Here is a 13534-nt window from a genome sequence, read left to right as displayed (position 1 = left end):
CTGTTGGAAAGGAAAAAATTCGCATTACTGTGAAAGATGGTTCTTCTAATTTTATATCAGATGTGTTTTATGTGTCGAGTCTTCATCATAATTTATTGAGCTTGGGAAAAATATCAGAAAAGGGATATGATTTATATTTTAAGTATAGGATTGGCACAATAAGTGATGATAAATTTGGACTAATTTCAAAGTTTAACATGAATAATAGTCGTTTGTGGCCTCTTTATCTCAATAATGCTGATTTACCTTGCTATAGTTCTATAAGCTGTGATGATACTTGGTTGTGGCATCTACGTATTGGGCATTTGAATTTTGGAAGATTGAAATTTCTTGAAAGAAAGAATTTAGTTGATGGTTTGCCTTCTATTGATTTTCTTGACAAGAAGTGTGAGTCGTGTATTTTGGGAAAGAAGTACAGAGAATATTTTCAGAAAGGCAAGACTTGGAGAGCTAATGCACCATTGCAGTTAATTCACTCAGATTTATGCTCAGTTGAAGTTTCTTCTAATGGTGGTAGTAAGTATTTTATTACTTTCATTGATGATTTCAGCCGAAAGACTTGGGTATATTTTTTGAAAAATAAATCTGATGCATGTGATATTTTTAAGAGCTTCAAAGTTTATGTGGAGAAGCAAAGTGGGTATTTTATTAAAATATTGAGGACTGATATGGGCACTGAATTTCTTGTTTGTGATGATTATTTGAAGAAGTATGGTATTAAGCATCAATTAACAGCTAGATATATACCTCAGGTAAAATGATATGGCTGAAAGAAAAAATAGAACAGTGATGGACATGGTGAGATCTATGATGCATTCCAAAAATATTTCAAAAGGTTTTTGGGCAGAAGCTGTTTTCTGTGCAATTTATGTATTAAATAGGTGTTTTACACGGTCTAATTTTGGAAAAACTCCACAAGAGATTTGGACAGGTAAGAAACCAAATATTTCTCATCTAAAAGTATTTGGTTGTCTTGCTTATGCTCATGTTCCTGATGCTTTGAGAAAGAAATTGGATGATAAAGCTGAAAAGTGTATATTTATTGGTTATAGTCATGTGACAAAGGGTTACAAGTTGTTTAATCCAGATACAGAAAAAATGATTATTAGCAGAGATGTGACTTTTAATGAGCAGAGTTCTTGGGATTGGTCAAAGAAGGATTCAGAACCATCCAGGTCTCAACCAATAATTCCAGTCAGAGAGGAAGGAAGTTCTAGCAGACATCAAGAGGAGCGTGCAGTAGATCCTGTTCAAGCAGAGACGTCCAATCGCCCGCAAAGACAACACCAATTACCAGCTCGTTTGCAAGATTATGTTGTTGGCGATGATAATGATTTATCCGATGAAGATATTATAAATTTTGCCTTATTTACAAATTGCGATCCAGTTACTTTTGAGGAAGCTGTTAAAGATGATCGATGGATTCATGCAATGAATGAAGAAATTCATGCTATTGAGAAAAATAAGACATGGGAATTGACTACTTTACCACCCTCAAAAAGACCAATTGGAGTCAAGTGGGTATACAAGACCAAGTTCAAACCAACTGGAGAAGTGGATCACTTTAAGGCAAGATTAGTTGTTAAATGATACAAGCAGAAGGCAGGTATTGATTACTTTGAGGTATTTGCACCTGTTTCTAGACTTGATACTATTCGTATGATAATTTCTCTTGCTGCCAATAATTGCTGGAAAGTTTTTCAAATGGATGTGAAATCTGCTTTCTTAAATGGTGTACTTGAAGAAGAAGTGTATGTTGAGCAGCCTGCTCGTTATGTCAAAAGGGGTTAAGAAATAAAGTTTATAGGCTGAAAAAGGCATTATATGGATTGAAACAAGCACCTAGAGCTTGGTACACTCATATTGATTCTTATTTTATTGGACATGAATTTTAGAGATGTCCATATGAGCATACTTTATATATCAAATTCAAGCGTGGCGAAGATATTCTCATTGTGTGCTTATATGTGGATGATTTAATTTTTACTGGCAATAATCCTAAATTAATTTCTGAGTTTAGGGAGGCAATGATTAGCCAGTTTGAGATGATTGATTTGAGTTTAATGTCTTATTTTCTTGGCATTGAGGTATCTCAATTAGATAATGAAATATTTATCTCTCAGAAAAAATATGTTGGTGATATTCTAAAGAGATTTAATATAGATAAAGCCAAACCAATTTTGACCCCTGTTGAAGAAAATTTGAAGTTGGTTATAGATAGGACTGGTGATTTTGTTGATGCTACATATTTTAGAAAATTGGTAGGGAGTCTAAGGTACTTGACTTCTACAAGGCCTGATATTACTTATGGAGTTGTATTAATTAGCAGATTTATGAAAACTCCACGACAATCCCACTTGCAAGCAACAAAAAAAATTTTGAGATATATTCAAGGTATGCAGACTGATGGTATATTTTATTCAAAGACTAATGATAGTAGTCTTGTGGGATTTACAGACAGTAATCGGGCTGGTGTTACGATACAAAGAAAAAATACTTCTGGCTATGCATTTTATTTGGGTTCTGGTGTATTTTCTTGGTCTTCCAAAAAGCAACAAGTTGTTGCTTTATCAATAGCTGAAGCAGAATACATGGCTGCAACAAGTAGTGCTACACAAGCATTGTGGTTAAGAAGAATGCTTGGATTTCTTCAACACAAGCAAACAAGCAAGACAATCCTACAATAATTTTTTGTGATAGCAACTCTCTAATTGAGTTAACAAAGAATCCAATTTTTCATTGGCGTAGCAAACACATTGATATCAAATTTCACTTTATTTGTGACTTGGTTCAAGACAAGGAGATAGTTATTGAGTATTGTAAGACTGGAGAGTAAGTTGCTGATGTTTTCACAAAGCCACTAAAATTGGAGTTATTCATCAAGTTGAAGAAGATGTTGGGCATGATTAAATTTGAAGATCTTGGTTTAAGGGAGGCTGTTGGAAACTAAACCAAGATTAATTAGTATTCCTAAGTTGCTAGGATTTGATATTTGGTAGTTTATTTAATTCATGTCTAGTTAGATTTTGTTTACAAATTTTATATTGGAATAGGTTTTTGATTTTGTAGTATTATAAATAGGGGTGCTACTACTTGTTTTCTTGTAGAGAGATTCAAGAGTTTATGAGTTGTGAAAAAGCCTCCTACCAAGTTTAATAGTTTAATAAATTTCTTCTATATAGACTTTGTTGAATTTTTTACTTGTGCCTAAATTATTCTTGGGTATTTCAATCCTTCAAACATAAAGTTCAATGCAATTATGAGAAGTGTTGCTTTATGTATGTGTGTCTTATGTTTCTTATATATTTTCTTTCTTCTCCTCAAAATTCAAACACTTCCCATTTATCTCAAAATCAAATTTCAGAAAAAACTTCTTCTAATTACTAATATCTCAAAAAGATGGCAACTATTTAAGTTCGCTAAATCTTGATTTCCTTTTCGTCTATAACTCTAAATTCTCATCACGCCTATATAAGTTCTGCGCGAGAAAACATGAAAGACAGACATCACACAGAAAATGCCGAAAGAGTTAAACACTATTTACACTTTCAAGTTCCCTTCTGTTTTCTCTCTTCGACTCTTTTATCCTCGTTCCCTTTCTCAGAATTGTAAGAACTATAACATTCCGGTGTATTTAAAGAAGAATCATATCCACGATTTTTCTCTTGCCAATGGAAATGTCAAAAATAGAATATGATTAATCTTTAAATATACTGGAATATCATGATTCTTACAATTCTAAGAAAGGAAATGAGGACAGAAAGATCCAACTAATTCATGTGGGTTTATACTTTATACTCATAGTGATTTGATGGGACTTGGGAATAAACATCTATTTATTTGGGATTATAATGCGTAGATTCAATTCTATAGTCTTTATCGGTGAGCAGTTATCAAAATTTCCTAGTAAAAACATTTTCTTCATCATCTATATTATGTAACCATATACAAATATAGAGTTGTTCACTCAAAGTTCTTTATTTAAGAGCCAATTTCAAAACTCGAATTAAATATACCGATGGCGTGATTAATTTTTACACGATTATTGTGATTTGATATATTATAACATGTTATTTACCATTTAAATTAATTTACTAAGCAATACTTATTATATACTAGTTTCTGGACACTTGCGTTGCACGTCTATCCCATGCCAATCAGTACGATTTTTTCTTTCTTTTGTCTAAGGTAAATGCAAGAAGACGATTATAAAATGAAATAAGTTACTAATCATATGATCAATAAAGGGCAAAACATTTTTAATTTATTCTTCTATAGAAAGAAAAAGATATTAATGTTCAAAAGAAAAAACAAAAAAGACTGATTTTACGATCCATAAACATTATTAATGTTTGATAAATTGGGTATTAAAATTCTACTCAGTAAATGACTTATTTGCCTCCTTCTGTCTATGATGAATTTATGAAATGACGGTAATTAAAATGAAAGAAAGGGACAAAAAATTTAAACGAAAAAACTACACCATTAATATAAATAACATACTCAGTAAACATACATTAATAAAGCATTATTAGAAGTAAAAAGAACATGTTGACGATTATTATTTGACCAAAATGTCAAGCCAATCATCGACCTATCCCAAAGAGCAATAATGACTCTGAATACTGCATATTTAGATGACAACATTTTTTCTTTTTAGGAGAGGTTTTAGAGGACCAAAAGTTTATAGAAGCAATACTATATGTATAACAATACTTAAATTAATGAAATGCAAGCTCATATGTATGTTACTGCACCAGAAAAGGTACCTTAAGTCAGATTACTTAATTTATCACAAGCCCGTCTAAAAGTTATGATAGAAGAATGTTTTTTTATGAAATATGCTAAAAGAACATGAAAATCACAATATTAGATTATGTATCAGTACATCTCACAGATTAACAAAATGGAGATATTATTATCGAACCATACAATGAATAATAAATAGTCAAAAAGGGAAAGGAAAAAAGAAATAGAAATAAATGATATTACAGTTATTAAATTATTGTAAAGCTTAAAGAACCGAAGAAAAAAAATAAAAGAATAGAAATCGAGTGGACCACAAATAATTTAAAATTTCAGACGGTTTCATGAATTTCTCAAAATTTCTTTTATCATTTGATTTATCGAAAAACTTTTACACAAAACATAGCAAGGTAAAATACCATTAATTAGCTATAGAATTAATAAAAAACTATGGAAAGTGACTAAAAAAGAAATCAATTAACCTGATTTGGCACTTGTAGTTTGGTTTTTTGTGTTGCTGATGCTGAGTAATATGCATAATTTTGAAGAATAATGTGTTTAATGGATAATGGCTTGACAAAAAGAATAATTATTTAATAAGTTAGTTGTCTGTTTTTTAGATTTGAGTAGGATATAAAAGGTACTGGGAAAGGTTCACCTTCCCATTTAAAGTTATTATTGAAAGTTGAAAAGAATTAAAATATTAAATAAGTGTTCTAAAGGTTGCAGTAAGTACTGAAATATGGAAGCAATTGCAACGCATTAAATAGGCTGCAGTAAGTGAGAGTTGCACCTGGACAAGTATTGGTCTATTTATCTAATTTTATTTTAATACAATATCATTATTTTTTTAAAGGTAAATTTACTTTTAAATACCAAAAATTATAGGAGTAAATGTGTAATTTTAGGAGAAAATGGTCACTCAATTTTTAATGGGTAATATGATAATTCAACTTTCACTTTGGGGTTTTCTGCTTATAATATAATATAATATAATGATTATTACCTGAAATTACCTTTTGAATTAAATATCTTGATTGTGAAAATATTCTTTACACCATCCGCGCATATAATTTCTTTCTAAAACATAGGGTTAAACTTTTTATGGGTAACTTGTCATTAGATATAATTGAGTTATAAAAATACAAAATAGAACCTGTTAATTAATTGATGATAGATTCACTGTTAAATATTTATAGATTTTTAGTGAAATTGGACAAAAATTACTGGATTTTCATGAAGTGATAAATTACACTGTAGATCCGTCGTTAAAACCACAATCAAAAGATTCAAACACAAGGTGCTCTTTTATACCATATATATACCACTTCTTAGTTTCTGTTCAGGAGTATATCTACAGTCACTAAAACTTCTATCACGAGAAATAGGAACACAAAAACCATGACCGATTAATAGCCTACCAATTAATAGCCTTGGTCAAAGCTTCTCCAAGCCAAAAGTACTTTTTTTTTTTTATAATTTTTTTTTTTTCAAAGTTAAAGTATTTGGTCAAGTTTTTAGAGGAAAAAAAGTGTTTTTGAGTAGAAGCAGAAGTAGAAGCAGTTTTGGATAAGCAGAAAAAAGTAGTTTCTCTCCGAAAGCACTTTTGAAAAAAATACACTTAGAAAAAGTAATTTTTAAAAGTTTGGACAAACACTAATTGCTCCTCAGAAGTGCTTTTTAAGTAAATTAGCCAAACATAAACTGATTCTTAGCAAAAGCATTTTAGAAATGTTGTTTAGTATAAATTATTTCAATAACATCACCATTGGCAAACAGGTTGCTGTGGTGTAGTGGTTATCACGTTAGTCTTACACACTAAAGGTCCCCAGTTCGATCCTGGGCAGCAACATGTTTTTTGTTTTTCCACATTAAATTTCTTCGTTTTTACCTATGAGTATGTGCACATTACTTGCTTAACATTCCAAAAGATACAGAATAAGCTTTGCTTTGGCATTCAAATTCTTTTTTCATTTTTCTTTTAATCGTTAGATCTTAGCGTGCTTTTTTATTGGATATTTCAGCCACTTGCCCTATTTTCGTTGTCGTATTTTAGAAAGTGAGGACTTTCCTTTAGCTACGACCTTGAAAATAATTTGTTTTGCTATTTTGCACTCAAACTCTACCATTTCCAGTGTGCTTTATTTTTCAGATTGTACTGTGCTTTTTTTGGACATTTCCTAGCATTCTCCTGTTTCAATTTGAGGGCATATTACATACCCCACCGTTTCAATTTATGTAAATCTATTTCTTTTTAGTCCGTGCCAAAATAAATGACCACTTTCCATATTTAAAAATAATTTACGTTTATGAAATGGTTTATAGCCCCACAAAATATGTGACTTATTTTACATCACAAATTCAAAAGTCTTTCTCTTTTTTCTTAAACTCTGTGCCCAGTCAAATAAGTTCACATAAATTGAAACGGAAGGAGTATAATAATGATGAAATATCAAGGCCAGTTGTGAATGCAATTTTTCCCAGCCAGACGTTTGCAAGGAAAGTTAGAAATCTCTGTTGCACATTAAAGAATATGATCAGCTGCTGAATCAGAAAGACTAATGCTATTCCATGTCAAAATCCAAATACATCCTATAGGCATTTCTATCTGAAGAGTAATAGCCCTCCACAAATGTATCCACTTGAAAACCAAGTTTCTTGTATAGCTGCATTGCAGGAGTCCTTGTAGGATCTATATGAAGCGATATCCGATGAACATTTCTTGTTCTGCATTTCTGCACTACGGCCTTGAGCAAATTTTCTCCATAGCCTTGTCCCCTGTAATTCTCTTTCACTGATGTTTATTTCCAGCCACAGAGGAAGGATGCATCAGTTAACGAACGAATATTTTTTATTTGTCAAAAGAAAAAGGAAACATTGTAAATGAACGAACTTCTCTGTCTCAATCTGTGCTGATTTATGCAGGCAATGAGAAAACAAACAGGAAAGCGACAGGCATATAGTAGAAAAAAACCTTTTAAACCTTTTAATGAAGTTACAACAATTACGCCTCAGTCCAAAACAAGTTGGAGTCGACCATATGAATCCTCAAAGGTTAAATTCCTCAAAGGTTAAGTCATATTTTTTTTTGGATAAAAGATCATTATATGAAATTCACAACCACTGAGAGAACCAAAGCAATTCTTTAAAACGGAAAAGAAAAAAAAAACATCACAAGCAAGACGGTTTTATCTTCTATGCAAATGATGATAGACAATGCTTACTGACCTATCAGGAAGACAGGAATACTCAATAAAAATACCAATTCACCTGTTTTCTTTCCCGAGCAATTTAATATGATGAGGGTCAGAGAAATATTTAATTGAACTCTTCTGCAAAATTCCTTAAAACTAGTTATTGCAAGGTTCAATGTTCCTCAATAGTAGCTAATTAAGCTTTAGTCATCCTAATTTGAGTAGCAGGTTTTAAACAAGGTCAGATTTTGGTCAGCTTGAAATAGCCTACCAAGTCATGCAAATCCTCAGTAGCCAAACTAATGATTATGGAGGCATGGTTTTTTTACTGACGATGGTGTCCAGGCCACAGCTATGCACACTTAGACTATTCCACAGGATACCTGCTACCTCTCACTAGCACTTGTATCGGGTTACTACGGCAGCATCTCTTTTACAAATTACAATTGCTAAACGCCCTGTTCAATTCTTTGTTCCGGAGGTGCCAACACATCATTATTAACATATCAGCTTGCTCGAAGAGGAAAAATGCATGACACTTCTCTAATTTATTAGACCTGGCTCATCCAATCCAGCTATATTGAAGTGCATTGAAAGAGCAAAAGCAACTTTTCTTACCCATCTGTTCACACATATTAGAACTTGTTGGCAAATGCCTTCAAGTATATTCTTCTTAGAAAGACAACTTGATTATAGATTCAGGCTCTCCGAATAAGTATCTTTATGTTTTGAATGCTCAAGCTATAGTCACATTCACACCCCTGACTGTGCTTTCTCATATGCTACGTCACATTAGACATGAGTTCCACATGAGTCATGATCATAACTTTCTATCCGATATCACCAATTGGTCCTATCCACATCTCACCTAGAACTGGTGCAATCCCATGAATTCAACTTCTTCATGCCAAAATTCGTCCTCAACCTAATTGTGAGTCACATTGGTACAAGCTTCATAGACCAGGATATCAACAACGATTACAAGCACAGTAATGTTTTGGAAAACTAAACAAGTGCACTGGATTATTTATTTTTTCTCCATCCCAAACTTTATATGTTTACCAGTAGTTGCTCAAGTTAGACGGCTTACAAAGAGGCAATAGTTTCCTATGTTGCGCTGACTCTCCAAATATGTTGATGCACCTGTGTCGGATCCTCCAAAAATGCACTACTTTTGGAGGATCCGACACGCACTAGGGGACATTTTCGGAGAGTCCGAGCAGCATAGATAGTTGCCATTGCCAGTTATTAATCTTATAGGCTGTGGGAATAAGTGCCGCAAAATAGGCAGTTATTGCCTCCGCTCTTAAGCCTAGAGACTCATCTTCATTTAGTTTACTATTCAACTTCCCCCACTCCCTACTTGTACAGGTACGGACCAAAAGCTTCATCTTATCATATTTAAGAAATCGCTAGGCAGTCGAACTAGAAGAAGCATACCGCTAGCGTGAAAGACGTCGGCTTCTCTAGGAAAGTTGGCCCAATTCCTCTTCATTCGTTTTGATTTCTGCTGCTTTAGCTGTTATGAAATCATTTACCGAAACAAAAAAGAATCCTCCTCTTGAGGTCATTTACCAAGCCCAAACCATGCTCATGGGAGAAAAAGTATTTTATATGTGTCTTTTAGAACTAATCTAGTAGCAATTTAGCTGAAACTTCCAGTTTACACTGTGAGATAGCAATCAATCAAATGTTACTTGGTAATTGCAGAAGAATAGTATCTCAACTTTCCAGCAAAACATTTGGATGTAGTCGAAAAAATTACACCTTAAATTCAGTCCCAGACCAAAATTTGGAGTGTTACAATAAAAATCCCCCAGTCATCAACAAGAAATGATTAATCTTTGACTTCATCCCTAATCCCATGCCATCAATTTTAGGATACCTCAATCAGTGAATGTATTTTATCTTCTTTTACATTTTCAAAAAGCTATTTTCCTAATATCAGCTTATAGACTCCAATCCAAGAACAACAACAATGACTACAACGCCTCACTCCCAGACAAGTTAGGTTGGCTATATAAATCTCATTAACCATGATTCTTCAATTAAATTATATCAGGCAAATATTAAGTAGAATTAAAATAAAAATAAAGAGTATTAGAAGCAGAGGCAGAGCTAGGATTTAAGACTTATGGCTTCAATATTCTAATTCTTTTAATTTACTGGGTTATAAATTAATAATTTGTGCATAATTCAATTATTTTTTAAGACAAATATAGGGTACGGACAAAAGTTATTGGGTTCAGATCCGAAGGGCTAGCCCCACCCCTGATTAGTTCAATATATTTTCTATTAGTATATAAATCTTTGAAAGGGCTAAAAGACTCTAAAAAGCATAACAGTTAGGGATCTTTTAGTATGATGGATATGCGAAAATAATCACCGGATAAAAATTTAGTACCGCCTTATCCTTTATTTAGTTACTGATTAAAAATAATACCGGAATAACTTATATCTGACAGAGCGTAGAATAGTAATCCTAGAATACGTTATCACATGACAAAGTAGTAAAATTGACTATCCCAGTATTAATATAACATACCAAATAGTCAATAAGAACTAATACCAGCATAACTAATCCCAGCATAACTTGTCTTCAAACCAAACAATCCCTTAAAGTAATCATACCAACTCCAATCAAAGAACAATAAGATAAATTCAAGAATAAGACCAACTACTAACAGGAAAATTTAAGCAAGATGAAAAGGGCTTCGCTTTATTCAGACCTGCTAATTTAGTGATGCAAGCACAAAGGGAAGAAGGCCAAGAGTACATGACATAACCAGCAATATCTACACCACCCACTTGGGTATAGAGCAACCCACTGTTCTTCTTTCTTAGTTCTTCATCAAAGGATCGAGCCAAAGATTCGTGTTTAGGGAAAATCTTCTTCTCTATTCTCACTATTTCGTCAACTACCTTAGCCCAGTTTGGTGAGTTTCTCTGCAGTTCAACTATCACTCCCGTTTCCATTTCTTGGATTTCCCAAGTCTCTGCTGGGTCATAAAACCCTATAAATGAATGATTTTGATTTTTTGACTTGCCTTTCAACACGTGCAAATTTTATGGTCAAAAGTTTAAAATGTTATCCTAACACAAGCAAAATACGAAGAAATGGCGTGGATAGTTATTTTTTAACGTAATATTTAATTTTTATTCTGTATTTTTAATATTGAGCAAAAGAGTCGTTACTCTATTAAAATTAATACAAAAAGATATTTTTACCTTATGAGTGTTGTGTCCTTTACACTTACACTACACATATAAAATTAAAAATTAAGGATATGGTATCCTAAAGTTTAACAACGGAATGTATACATGACACTTTGTCCTTAATATTTACACAACATTCATGAAGTTAAAGACATCATATCCTTAATATTTACACAACACTCATAAAGATATTTTTACCCTTTCTTCACGAGTGTCATATCCTTAACATTTACACTGCACATATGAAGTGAAGGACATGAGGTCCTAAAGTTTGACAACAGAAGGTGCAAATACAAGTTAAGGACATATGTCCTTAATATTTACACTGCACACATGAAGTTAAGGACGCTATGTCCTTAATATTTACATTGCATATATGAAGTTAAGGACATGATGTCCTAAAGTTTAACAACAGAAGGTGAAAATACATGATATTTTATCCTTAATATTTACACAGCATTCATGAAGTTAAGGACATCATGTCCTTAATATTTACACAATACCCATATCTAGCACAAGGGTATTTTCGTCTGGGCGGGTAAAATTTTATTAAGCACTGGCTAAAAAGTAAACACATTTTAAACAGTGACTAAAGAGTAAAAATATATCTAATTAGCAGCTAACTGTGCACTTCCCCACAAAGTACAATACTTGTTAAACTTGAAGTTTTGGCCATAGAATAATCGCGGTCAAAAAAATCAAGAATGGCATCGAAGTGTCCTAACTTTGTAAATCACTAGTTCAATTTTAGGTGTCACAATAACTATAGAGAGTCAAAATGAGCTTTTCTTAGATCATATTTTTATTCGTTTTAAATATATTAAATTATTTACTATTATGACTTAGTGGTTTTTAAGCAGCCTATGAATATATAAATTTTATTTTAAGAAATTTAAAAATATTATGTTTAAATTCATCTCGAAAATTAGTTAATGTGACTATTGACCAGCACTATATTGCAATAAAGATGAATTGAAGGAGTAGTTCCTCATTCTATGACATCAGTATTATCTTAAAAGTTTTACTTTATTTTAGCAATTTTAAAAAAAATATTTTTAACATTTTAAAAGTTAACAATTATAATGTACATTGTTTTTATACTGTTTATAAGCATATAAATTAGTTTTATACAATAACACATTTACAACAAAAAAAAAAGGAATTTTTTTTCATAATAATAAACAATTAGAAATTAGCTTTCAAGTTTCAAATGTAACACATGGGGTAGTTTTGGATGGAAAATGAGTCAAATTACTTCGTGACTCCTCGTATTTTTTGCTTGGATGGAAAATGAGTCAAATTTAAACACCAATCTATGTAACTAACCATCCACATATTCTACTATTGGTACAAGAAATATACTTCCCCTAGGAGAAATGTCAAAATTTATTCCCGTATTATTTGAAATTCATCAATTTTGTCATTTGTTATACTTTTGGTTTTATTCATATTTCTTACCATGAGCAAATTATCTTGTATTTGTCATTATTTTTAACGAAGCTCTAATATAAATGGGTAAATTCCAAGTGTTCAAATTCTTTGAAAAAAGTCCAAATTCACCCCTCAACTATTAACTATGGTTTACTCTCAAGCTAAAGCTCCATTTGGGGTTAAGGGCAAAAATGATATTTTTTCTTAACGGCAAGTTAATATTTGACCGAAGGTTTAATGGAGGGTGATGCTGTTTAATTTCGAATAGTACATGGGCAAAGTTGATCTTTTGCTTTCTTTATCAATGACGGTGGTGTGAGAACCAACTTTTGCAAATTATGACTATTTGAGTACTTACTATATTTACCAGCACAAATATCAGTTAATTTTGCCCGCTAAGTATTAAGCAAATCGCAGAATATCATTATTTACCCTAAAACCGGATAACAATTGAATTTATACGTGGTTTTAAGGATACGTGATATAACTTGATACAAGTTGAGAAAATAGATCAATACTGAAATTAATCACGAGAAATAAATGCAAACCACAGAAATTGAACAGTCTTAGCCTTGAAGATTGGTCACCCTCGAGTTTGAAAATGCTTCAATCAACAACAGAACAAGTTAACAAGAATGAGAAATGATCAATATATTGCTTCTCTGATGCCTGTTACAAATGATCAGATCCCCATTTTTATAGTAGGGGAGTTTTACTTTTAATATAATTCTATAAAAGATAAAAATCTCGTGATTTGCTAATTAATCGGCCTCTCCCTGATACGTGCCGAGATTTTCGCCGTGATCTCCAACTGATCGCGGATATTTCGGCCTTCCGTTATCTGGCTCGACAAAGTTTCCTCGATCTTGTTTGGTCCCGGAGTCACGAGCTCAACGATTCAACTTCACGCCTGGATTCGATATAATCCGGGGTCGAGCCCTGACCCG

General features: G+C 32.4%; 1 protein-coding gene and 1 non-coding gene across 2 annotated transcripts; one reads left to right on the top strand and one right to left on the bottom strand.

Annotated features, from left to right (window-relative positions):
• Positions 1-6525: 6525 nt before the first annotated feature.
• Positions 6526-6598, top strand: TRNAV-UAC (transfer RNA valine (anticodon UAC)). The gene has a single exon. It is a non-coding gene; the product is annotated as a tRNA-Val (tRNA).
• A 567-nt stretch (positions 6599-7165) lies between these two features.
• On the bottom strand, positions 7166-10966 carry LOC107828512 (uncharacterized). The gene is made up of 2 exons (XM_016655845.2): positions 10670-10966; positions 7166-7540 (listed from the first exon to the last, which is right to left on the bottom strand). Exons 1-2 carry the CDS (start codon positions 10914-10916, stop codon positions 7311-7313), a joined length of 477 nt encoding a protein of 158 aa, XP_016511331.1. The 5' UTR covers positions 10917-10966; the 3' UTR covers positions 7166-7310.
• Between the last annotated feature and the right edge of the window lie 2568 nt (positions 10967-13534).

This window comes from Nicotiana tabacum, chromosome 21 (genome assembly GCF_000715075.1).
Source record: "Nicotiana tabacum cultivar K326 chromosome 21, ASM71507v2, whole genome shotgun sequence".
NCBI classification, from domain to species: domain Eukaryota; kingdom Viridiplantae; phylum Streptophyta; class Magnoliopsida; order Solanales; family Solanaceae; genus Nicotiana; species Nicotiana tabacum.
The sequence above is the reverse complement of the archived record's forward strand: the minus strand, read 5'-3'. Positions and strand labels throughout refer to the sequence as shown.